General features: G+C 38.4%; 1 protein-coding gene across 1 annotated transcript; it reads right to left on the bottom strand.

The window, feature by feature from the left end:
- Positions 1 to 6,393: 6,393 nt before the first annotated feature.
- LOC117625288 (F-box/FBD/LRR-repeat protein At1g78750-like) lies at positions 6,394 to 8,073 on the bottom strand. Its single transcript, XM_034356873.1, has 3 exons — positions 7,210 to 8,073; positions 6,786 to 6,914; positions 6,394 to 6,681 (listed from the first exon to the last, which is right to left on the bottom strand). The coding sequence occupies exons 1-3, from the start codon at positions 8,071 to 8,073 to the stop codon at positions 6,394 to 6,396; spliced, it is 1,281 nt and encodes a 426-aa protein (XP_034212764.1).
- Positions 8,074 to 12,205: the final 4,132 nt, after the last annotated feature.

Consider the following 12,205-nt stretch of genomic DNA (forward strand, 5'->3'; position numbering starts at 1 on the left):
AATAAGAAATGGAGCACAAGTTGCAAGGAATCATACCTAAAGCAATTAAAATCAAGTGGCTGAATTTAATTTCAATGTGTACACATTACACATAAAGAAACTCCCCTAAAAAGACAGAGTTTAAGCAACATATTTATCAAAACAAGGGACAACCAATGAATTTTTCTTTACACACCATAGTGCAAAATCAAGACAAAGCACCAAAATATCAAAATTTAAGGCATCAATCAATGTCAAATTTGAAGAAAGCACCATGCAAGATGAACCCTAAATTTTTGCTCAAAATTGAGGACATGTGAGAAAGAATACAAGAAATAAGTCTCTAGGTTGTCCAAAAAAACACAACATAGCTTCCAAAAAGCACAAGGAGAAGAGAGTGGACTATGAAATGGACTAGTCACGCATGTCTAAATTTGAGGTGGCATCAAAAGACCAACAACCTCATAGACACAGCCAAGAACAAAAGAGAGCAAATCAATCGAGATAAGGCTTAGGAAGGCAACATTGATGTATGAAAATGATAAAAACAACCAGCAAGAATGTTGCCAAAACACATGCATCTCAAAGAAACTCCCCCAACAAAATAAATTAGCCAACAATCCAAAACTCATATAGCACAACAGACTCGTAAGGATTTCAAGATTATATTAGGCTAAATCATTGAATGTGGGAACACAACTTATTAAGATAGGGTCATAGACCAAAGTGGCATCATCCAAACACGACCACACATAAACACAGTACTAGTGTTGAAACAGAAGGTGTAAATGAGACAAGGAGAAGACAAGTGAACCTTTGTGTTTTGTGTCATAACCAATGGTCTTGGTTCTTAGAGAGTGAAAATTAATTTCACCAAAAGTCACAAGATCCCTATTAAGCAGACGACTAGTCAACCACAATCAGCATGAGCATATGTTGACTAGTGAACTCAAGCAATATCATAACAAGCAGCAATTTTAGTATCGACCCTGAAGAAGACATGATTTTGATTTTAAAAACACAAACATGAACTAGCAAATATATCAAGTGATCAACGATGTATTAGCTACTATAGCCTAGTCCAAGTCTTCAAGCACAGTAAGTAAGAGAGAGAGAGAAGATAACCACATGTGCAAACAAAACAATTGCAACTAACTCTGATAGATAGAATATGAATTAGATTTCATGCTCAGAGATAAGGCAAGATGGACAGAGGAGGTTCAGAGCCAAAAGAAAAACACAAGAGATGAAGAAATATCACTCTTGGAGAGACAAGTATATAATGAACCTTCAAGACAAACTCAAAGCATAGACTCAACCTATTTGATTTTCATCACTCAATCTGGCCATTTATTATGTTTGTTATTTGCACATCCCAGACTTAAGTGCATGAGTGGCCCAATTTTGCGGCTCTTGCTCTAGATTCTTCAATCATATCACCTTATACCTTCCTAGAGTCGTGACTACATTGGTCACACTTCCTTTTGTTTTTTTTTTATTTTTTAAATTTTATAATTTATAAACAAATTGCCTAAGAGAGTGAGATAAGATAGGAGATTATAACAATGATTGTCCACAATGGATCACAACACTTGTCTCACCAAGAGGACATAAAAACACCAAAAAATTTCATCTAATGGCTCCAAACTAGAAGGGGGGAATTATGCACAAATCAGGCAAAGCATAAAATGATTCAAACTTCACACCATCAGAGATCAGAAGAAACATATGTTTTTGACATTTGCACACCAAGTAAACAAAAATTTATATTTGACTAGTCAACTAAAACTAAGATGACTAGTCAACAGTTCTGCAATGTGCTGAAGATAAGGAACAGACAAGCTAATCAATCAATTGAGCAAAGGCCAATGGACTACCTAAGTGTGACATGTTTCTGAAAGTCCAAGGCCTTGGTGAGTATATCTGCTAGCTGTTTCTTAGAGGGAACAAATTCCAAAGATAGAATTTTGTCTTCCACAAGATCTCTAATAAAATGGTGCCTAATGTATATATGCTTAGTCCTAGAGTGTTTAATAGGATTTTTAGAAATATCTATACCACTCATGTTGTCACAATAGATTAGAAAGCATGATTGAGCAAAACCATAGTCTTCCAACATTTGTCTCATCCAAAGGAGTTGAGTGCAGCAACTCCCAGCTGCAACATACTCTGCTTCAGCAATGGATAAAGAGATAGATTTCTGTTTTTTTTTTTTTGCTATGCCAAGCAACTAGGTTGTTGCTTACATAAAAGACCCTCCCGGAAGTGCTTTTCCTACCGTCACTACAACCTGCCCAATCAGCATCACTATACCCAACAAGATTGACACAAGTGTCATAAGTATACAACAACCCAAACTCAAAAGTTCTACTCACATATTTTATGATTCTTTTGACAACAAACAAATGAGACTCTCTGGGATCACTTTGGAACCTAGCACAAAACTCCTACATTATAGGAAATGTCAGGTCTACTTGCAGTCAAGTAGAGAAGGCTTCCTATCTTGCTTCTATAGAGAGTTTTCAACATGGATAGATGAGCTCAGATTCTGAAGTTGATTATGACAAGTTGACAGGTCAACTGGAACAGAATTGTCAAGAGTTGACTGGTCAACCAATTTGCTAAAGGTTGACAGGTCAACAACTAGATCCAGACCTGGAGATTCTCCCTCAAGAATAGAAGATAAAAGCCCATCCTCATCTAATGCCATCTCAGTAGAGGCAGCAAAGTCATCAATATTGACATGATGGTTCCGGTCCTATAATTATATACTCTATAGGCTCGGCTTGAAGTGGAATACCCAAGAAAAATTCCTTTGTCCCTTTTAGAGTCAAACTTAGCAAGGTGTTCCCAATCTCTTAAGATAAAACATGTGCTACCAAAGACTCTAAAATAAGACACATTGGGTTTCTTACCTTTCCAAAGCACATAGGGAGTTTGTTTGGCACCATACCTCAAAAACTCCCCGTTTGAGATGTAAACCAAAAAAATGTTTAGCAAAATTTTTGCTATTGAGCATCACCCTAGCCATCTCAACAAGAACTCTATTTTTTTTTTCTCTCCACAACACCATTTTGCTGAGGTGTAATAGGTGCAAAGAACTCATGCTTAATTCTCATCACCTCACAAAATTTCAGAAGCTGAGAATTCTCAAACTCATAACCATGATTTGTTCTAATTCTAACAAGAGGCAGATGACTAGTCATCTTAACTTTTTGTAAAAGATGGTAGACAGATTTAAACCTTTGAAAGGTTTTTGATTTTTCAAGCAAGAGTGAGACCTAAATAAACCCAAAGAAGTCATCTACAATGGATAGGATGTATTCCTTGCCACCAAGGGAAAATGTTTGGACAAGACCAACAAGATAAATGTGAACAAGTTCAAAAGAACATGAAATTTTGTTGATCACCCAAGATTCAAAGCACTGTGAGAGAGATGATTGAAAGATATGCATGCAATGACCACATTTAAAAATAATAAAACAAAAGTACAAGGTGCAAATGCATGACAATGTATCTAGACTCCATGAAGCACACACAAATAAGAGAATGGTCTAGATACATAAAATAAAGAAACTAGTCACCAACATGAGGAAGAACATGGTCTTCCTTCTTGATCCAAACTTGCTTCACTTTTGAGACTTTATGAGGCAAAGAGATCACCTTAGGAATTTTGACAACTTTATAAAGAAGATCATTCACTTGAGTTTGAAGTGAGTCATGCATACATTAACAATATATATGTTCTGTCGTTCTGTTCTTCTGCCCGTACCTTGTTTGGACCATATTCAATGCATGCATTATTATAGCTATGGATATCGCATTTGTGTGAGATCCCACATTGACCAAACGGAGAGGGGGTGATGTGCCTTATATGGCACACCTCGCATCCATCTAGTAGGAGGCCTTTTGGGAGCTCACTGGCTTTGGGTTCGTAGGAACTCCAAAGTTAAGCGAGTTGGAGGCTGGAGCAATCCCAGGATGGGTGACCACCATGGGAAGTTGCTTCGTGAGCTCCCAGAAACAAAACCGTGCGGGCTGGTGAGAATGTAGCCAGGCCCAAAGCGGACAATATCCTGCTACGGCGGAGCCGGTCCGGGTTGTGACAGTTTGGTATCAGAGCCACTCTGCCGTGTGGTGCGAGTGTGCCGACGAGGACGTCGGATCCCTTAAGGGGGGGTGGATTGTGAGATCCCACATCGACCAAACGGAGAGGGGGTGATGTGCCTTATATGGCACACCTCGCATCCATCTAGTAGGAGGCCTTTTGGGAGCTCACTGGCTTCGGAGTTCGTATGAACTCCGAAGTTAAGCGAGTTGGAGGCTGGAGCAATCCCAGGATGGGTGACCACCCTGGGAAGTTGCTTCGTGAGCTCCCAGAAACAAAACCGTGCGGGCTGGTGATAATGTAGCCAGGCCCAAAGCGACAATATCCTGCTACGGCGGAGCCGATCCGGGGTGTGACATTTGTGTGGTTGCTTTGAAAGCTGGAAAGGCCTAAGACTCGACAATGGGACATTTTATTATGCATCTGACATTATATTATATTTTCAGATTGTTAATATTGTATATTCTAACGAAGAATCATATGATACTAATATATTAGCGGTTTAGATTGATAGTTTGACCATATAATTAATATGCTAATTTTAATATATACATAACATGTTATATTATTAAACTGTAAATTCGAATCACAACTTCAAGTACGAATCCGCATAATTAAATTAAACAATTATAATAACATGTTAAGAGTCTGGCAAATATTAACATGAAAATGCTTTGGTAAGAAAACAATTATTATTTATTTGCTCATGTGCACATTATTAGCTGGTCCACAATGGAAGGTCATCCTGGTGTTGAGATGCCTATATTTAAAGGCCTAGTTCTCTTCGAGAGAGTCATATAGCAATATACAATCTTTAATAAGGAGTACTTTCACTTCTTCAGCAACTGGCTTTTTCCTTCAAGCCTTTCTTTGCTTCAATTGTTTCCTCTCTACAAAGACAACAAAAACTTCTTTTGTGAAAATGGGTTCTAGCACCGCACTGATCAGAAACTATGCAAGCATGAACGACCATGATCATGATGATGATTTGGGAGTTGATGAACTCTTGGGATCCGACGGCGCCATTCTCAAGTCCTTATTGGAAGAACTTCAAGAGGAAGATCGAGATGAGGAGAGGTTGAATATTGTGATTCAATCTCTAGAGGCAGAATTAGTCAACATTCCAAGCACAATGGACTCCGAATCGACCGTCCAAGATGTGGAAGATGGTAACTTGTGGAACGTTGAAGGAGGCTTGGACGGTCAGGATTGCTCAGTGTCATCATCAGTTGATTTTGATCAGGTGGGATGGTTTGATGCGGATCAGGTGGCTTGCTCACCAAGCGATGACATGAATTGGTATATGGATTCTTCTTGTTGTGAGTATGAGATGGATTGTCCAGCTGCTGATTCTGAATGGATTGATGACTATTATTGTCATGTTAGTTATGGAGTTGGGTTAGAGGAGCTTGCGTATAGCTCTTTATGGCAGGAAAATGCATATGATTCAATCATGTATGACTGAGCAAAGGACAACTTTAGCCCCAAGAAAAAAAAAATTCTCAAGGCATTGTTGTTTTTTAAGTGCAAGAACGTCAAAGCATTGTTAGCCCATCTGTACATTTGAATTCGAAAGCATTACAAATTTTCCATTATTCTATATATTCTGTTTTGAAAAATAATGTTTCTATGAGAGAGTGGGTACATCATATAAAAAAGGATCAAAGGAATTTTATTCTTATTTTCTTAAATACGGTAAAATTTTAGGTTTCTAAAGAGAAGCAAAGGAATTGGTATACAATTTTATGAGAAATAAAACAATTATAAGCAATTTCAAGGGGATTAATTACTTTAGTACAACAACTCCATTTAGGAGATTGATTAATGCTACTTCTGTGCTGCGTTATAAAATTAATAGTAACACTATTCTTGGACCATAATTATGTGATTTGTGGTCAATCCGTAGCCAAGTCCCTTTAGTCATAGATAGACTGTGGTTGACATTAGCATAGGCCACGAGTGTATCAGTGGCCGATGAAGAAGTTTTCTAGTAGTGGATACTGAATGAATTGGTGATTATTCTCATGTTTATTATTGAGTTGGGTTAGAGAAGCATGTGTACAACTCTTTATGGCAGGAAACTGCATATAATTAATTGTATGACAATGTTAGCCCCAAGAGAAAAAAAAGACAAAGAAAGAAGAACTCATGGGATCCAACGTTGTCCTTACTAGAAGAACTGATCAAGAGGAAGATCGAGATAAAGAAACGCTACTAAATAAATGCTCAAAAGACACTGAGGCAGAAATAGAGTGTAATTCAATCTCTAGAGGCAAAAACATTTCCTCAGAATTTCACTCCCTGCCTTAGTAGCGATTTATCCTGTTGTATTCAACTTGACAAGTCATTGAAGCCCTATTAAACATCCGAAGTGCACTCCCTACATCTAGTGTATGCCAAAAATAACTTGCATAAAGTGTCATCTTATCCAGAAGATGACCATTGTTTAACAAATACTCTGCCAATTCCATATCAATCTTTTGTCCCCTGAATGGACATAGGGTAATAGTCTTGAGGTGCGACAACAAACAATTAGGCACAACTTTTGGTGGCTTCCAGTGAAGCTTTGAATGCTTTTCATCCCGCATGGTTCCCTAACAATAAAAAAATATATGTACATTAATGAAATGAGAATGTCAAATGTCAAATGTCTTGTTGGTGTAACTTTGCTCAAGTACTGTGTACAGATCTTACCTACATCTTCTAAATCAAGATCTTCCAAATTAGGTGCGTTTTCCAGCAGCACTGCCAGCAAGTCCCAGTATTTGCAACGGTAAACAACCACCTTCAATTTGTTCAAATTAGGAAAAAAGGGGAGTTCCCCAGCCTTCAAGAAAGATACAAGTATTCATCATTCAAAAACTCAAAGCACAAAGTTAAAATTTCCCTTTGAATAATAGACTCTTTTAAACTGCAAAGTACCAAAGGATGAAAAGAATTAGAGTATCCAGACCAAAACTAAATGGCAGTGAGTTGAGAGGTCAATAACATTGTATTATGAACGCAAGACCTAACATTTTCGACGTGGAAACAAAGAGTTAAAGTAAATTCTATACAGTGTAAAGAAACAAGAGTTGAGAGTCGTAAGTGCTTAATTACCCTTAGAGTGAGAGATATTTAACATTGGAAATTCCTGCCAAAAGCGCAATTGCATGTTTGGGAAGGGAAGCTTGGTCTGCAAAATAGTCGTCGAAATCAATATTGGCATTGACCAGGGATCTTGCATCCAAAGAATAATTCGAGACACCCTCTAAGTGTGTCTGGACATCAAGCTTTTCAAGCTTTGGAGCATCAATTAAAACATTCTCCCCAGGATACTTTTGACTTAAACTCATTCTCAACGTCTTCAGTTCAAGCGCAGAGACCTTCATCTTATAAATAGGAGCGTCGTTTTGAAGAATATTCGTGTAATAAATACTCAAATCTTCAAGTACAGGACAGTTTGTAAAAACGTTTTCCATTAAGCTCTTACAACCAGGACTTTTAACTGAAACAAGGAGGCACTTGAGACTTGGGAAACACCGTGAAGCAGGAGAAGCATAAGGAATACAAAGTGACCCATGCAATTTCAAAACCTTGAGGGTTTTGCAGCTAAAAACGCTTCTAGGCAACACAAAAGTGTATTTTTCTCCAGCATCAAGTTCAAGTTCAAGTTCAACTACATTACGCCTAACGGCAGTACAAATCCAACCCTCAACACGAGCCAAGTCAGTAACACAAGTCCTGAGACGAAATTTTTTGACGTCTGATGAGTCACGAGAGCAAAGTACACGATCAACAAACATGGCAAAACGATCATGATCACAGTGATGGTAACCAAAATTTCCTCCGCAGTCTAAGTCGAGATTGGGAACACAAGTCCATACGTTGTTCCACCTTTTAGACAAAATGCTGGTCCTCACAGCCCTTATCGTTGTTGGAAGGAAAGAAAGTATGCGGCAAAGAAGAGCATCCGGCAATTCACTGATCCAATCTTTATCTCCCATGTGAACCCTAATCTGAATTTGAGGGCAATCAAGTATGGAGGCTTGGTCTCTCTGCTAATTAGGGTTTCAGTGTAGAGGCTTTTATAGAGCTTTCCTCTCTTTTTTTTTCTTTTTTTGGTCTGATAGAGCTTTCCTCTTTTTCTTCGTAGTTTATGTCGGCCAGTTGTCGCATGGTATTGAATATATTTCATACTTTTAAAATATATTGTCATATTCCACCATATTATAATTATTCCATATAAAAGGTAGTAATTAGAATTCTAAAACAAGATAACTTAATTAATAAGAGATAAAATAGTACAACGATTTCTTTAGAAGTTCCCTCTCCTCATCTGAGACAAAAAATTTTTTTTTTTTTTTTTTTTCGGTCGAAAATAATGTTCATGGAACAAGGACAAGGGCGCATACAAAGAAAGACCCACAGAAACAAAGCAAACTAAACTTAGCCAGTACACACAGCGCCAAAGATAGCAAAGTGGAGAGACTGACAAAGGACTGAAAATCAAAACATTAGATGGCGGGCCCCGTAAGACCATCCGCTTCCAGCACACCCAAAAGAGACGGTGGTGGCCTCTCAGCCCAGCTAACTTGCTCCACCGCTCTGAAGCCAATTCTAGCTCTGCATGAGCAGCTTTGTTGTTGCTACGAGGGATCCAACTCCATTCCACTTCTTGAAAACTGTCAGCAAGCCTGAAGTTGTATTTTCTGCTTGCAAAAGGTAGCATGAAGAAATAGCATCCGAAAAAGAAGACTAATAAGAACAAATTATGCCTTATTACATCAGGTCACAAAAGACAAATAGGAAAAAAGAAAAAGAAAAAGGAAAAGCAAACTGAAAGTGCAAAATAAAAATTACAATATTAATAATATATATATATAACCTCTGCGTTCTGTGTTGATGCGGACTATTACCATCATATAGAGCCTATCTTGTAGATTGTCGATGAATCAAAAATACACATATCTCCATGTCTTGATAATTACTATTCTATCTTTTGATCCTTTGGCACTTTGTGCTTGAGTTTTTGAATGATGAATACTTTGTATCTTCCATGAAGTCTGGGTATCTCCCCCTTTTTCCTAATTTGAACCTATTCAAGGCGGTTTTCGCAGGTTGCAATTACTGGGAATTAATAGCAGCGGTGCTGGACAAAGCACCTAATTTGGAAGATCTTTACTTATTGGAAGATGCAAGATGTGTACACACTTGAGCTAAGTTAATTATACCAACAAGACATTCTCATAATTTCGTTAAATCTTTTATTGTCAGGGAATCTTTCAATTGAATGAAGAAGATGAAGAGCTTCAATGGGATCCACCAAAAGCTGTGCCAAATTATTTGTCGGCATAAGTGAAAAAACTAGAATATTCATCCCCAAACTAATTGACAATGAGTTGAGAGGCCCCATAACATAGTATTGCGAAAACGAAGAAAGGAATGGGTACAAGTCTTTCATTCATTCAACTTGTCCAACTTTGAACAGGTTGAAAATGGACCAGCATGCAGGCCCTCACCCCACAACAATTTCTTTCGTTCTATATTTTTTACTGCCAAAGAGTAAAGTAACTGCAATATACAGTGTAAAGAAACATTAGTTATAAGAGTTGATAATGGTCCCAGAAAACAATATTGGCATTGACGAGGGCTCTTGCATCCAAAGAATAATTCCAGGGAACTGAGACTTGGAAAACACCCTGAAGCAGGAGGAGCATTTGTTTCATATGTACAGCTTGAACCACCCAGTTTCAAAACCTTGAGTGTTTTGCAGCCAAAAACGCTATTCTAGGCAACGAAAAAGTGCGTCGACATCCTTTATCACTGGTATAAATGGTTAGATCAAGTTCAACTACATTACGCCTAATGGCACTGCAAATACAATCCTCAATGCGAGCAAAGTCACTATTAAAACCATAAGCACTGAGACGAAATTTTTTATGCCTGATGCGTCACCAGAGTAAAGTACACGGTCGATACACGTCTCAAAATGACGACGGCGGAGACAACAAAAACTGCATTTTGGCAAATGTTGGTTTGAAGGAAAGCCTAAGTGCAAAGGGTGTGGGAAATTTGGACATATGCTCAGAGAGTGTCATGGAAATAAAAATGTACAGAAACTGAACTATGCAAATCAAGTTGAAGAAACTGGAATCATGTTCTATGCATGCAATGCTGTGACAGATGTGAAGGGAAATCATTCTTGGTACATTGATAGTGGCTGCAGTAACCACATGACAGGTGATGAGAGCCTGTTAGTCAATATACAAAGAAACTTGACCTCTAAAGTAAAAATGGGTACTGGAGAAATAGTTCCAGTTGCAGGAAAAAGGACTCTTGTAATAAGGACCAAGTTGGGTAAGAAGCATATTCAAGAAGTAATGCTTGTACCTGGTCTTGAAGAAAATCTGCTTAGTGTTGGGCAGATGATGGAGCATGGGTACCATCTTGTGTTTGGAGAGAATATGGTGAATGTCTGTGATGATCAGTCACTGAGAAATCTGATTGTGAGGGTTCAAATGACCAATAACAGATGCTTTCCTCTTACAATGATGCCTGCAAGTGATTTGGCCTTAAAGGCAAGTGTTACACACTGCCTGCAGACATGGCATAAGAGATTGGGGCACTTAAATGAAAGAAGCATAAAACTGCTTGCAGATCAAGGCATGGTATATGGCTTACCTCATTTGGAGCAAACTTTAGCAGTATGTGAAGGTTGCATGCTAGGAAAGCAACACAGAGATTCATTCCCTTTGGAGTCCACTTGGAGAGCTTCAAGTCTTTTGGAACTGGTTCATACAGACATCTGTGGACCAATGAAGACTGAATCCATTTCTGGAAATAGATACTTCTTGCTGTTTACTGACAATTGCACTAGAATGTGATGGGTGTATTTCATCAGAAACAAGTTAAGTGCACTCGAATGTTTTAAAAAGTTCAAAGCTATGACTGAGCTGCAAAGTGGACATAAGATAAAAGGCCTGATGAGTGACAGGGGTGGAGAGTTTTTATCCAATGACTTTAACAAGTTCTGTGATGAATTTGGAATTCAAAGGCAGCTAACTATAGCATACTCCCCTCAGCAAAATGGAGTTGCTGAGAGAAAGAACAGGACAGTAGTGGAAATGGCAAAATCTATGCTGTATGAGAAGGGTATGACTTATGATTTTTGGGCAGAAGCTGTAAATACTGCAGTCTATCTACTAAATAGATGTCCCACCAAGTCTCTCAAGAAGGTAACACCATTTGAAGCATATACTGGCAGAAAACCAGGAATTGCACACTTAAAGATATTTGGATCTCCTTGTCATGTGCTCATTCCTTCAGCATTAAGACATAAACTTGAAGAAAATAGTCACAAGTGTATTTTCGTGGGTTATGGACTCTGTGAAAAAGGCTACAGACTGTTTGATCCAAGCACTAGAAAGGTTATTCTGTCCAGAGATGTCCAGTTTGATGAGAATGGCTCATGGAAGTGGGAGAATGCAAGTGCAGGAGAAATGACAGTCCCTGTGCCTACTGAAAATCAACATTGTAATCCAAGTCAAAACTTGGATACACAAATGCAAATGGATGAAGGAATCACACAACAAGATGAACCAAGTCAAAGCTTGGATACACCAATCCAAATGGATGAAGGCTTTACTCTGCAAGATGAAGGAATAAGTGAAAGTTCTCAAGCTATAGATCACACACCAAAGAAATGGAGAAGTGTTAACGAAATCATGGCTCAGTGCAATATGTGCATTGTGGAACCTGACAGTTTTGAAGAAGCTGATCTTGATAGTCATGGAGGAATGCAATGAAGGCTGAGCTGGAAATGATTGAGAAAAATGATACATGGAAACTAGTGGACAGACCATTTGGCAAGCCAATTATTGGTGTCAAGTGGGTCTACAAAACTAAACTAAATCTGGATGGATCTGTACAGAAAAACAAGGCTAGACTTGTGGCAAAAGGCTACTCTCAGAAGCCTGGAATAGACTATAATGAGACGTTTGCTCCAGTAGCAAGATTGGATACCATTAGAACCTTGATAGCACTTGCTGCACAGAAGGAGTGGAATCTATATCAACTGGATGTAAAATCTGCTTTTCTGAATGGAGTGTTAAAGGAAGAGGTTTATGTGGAGCAGCC

This window comes from Prunus dulcis, chromosome 4 (genome assembly GCF_902201215.1).
Source record: "Prunus dulcis chromosome 4, ALMONDv2, whole genome shotgun sequence".
In the NCBI taxonomy this organism is placed as follows: domain Eukaryota; kingdom Viridiplantae; phylum Streptophyta; class Magnoliopsida; order Rosales; family Rosaceae; genus Prunus; species Prunus dulcis.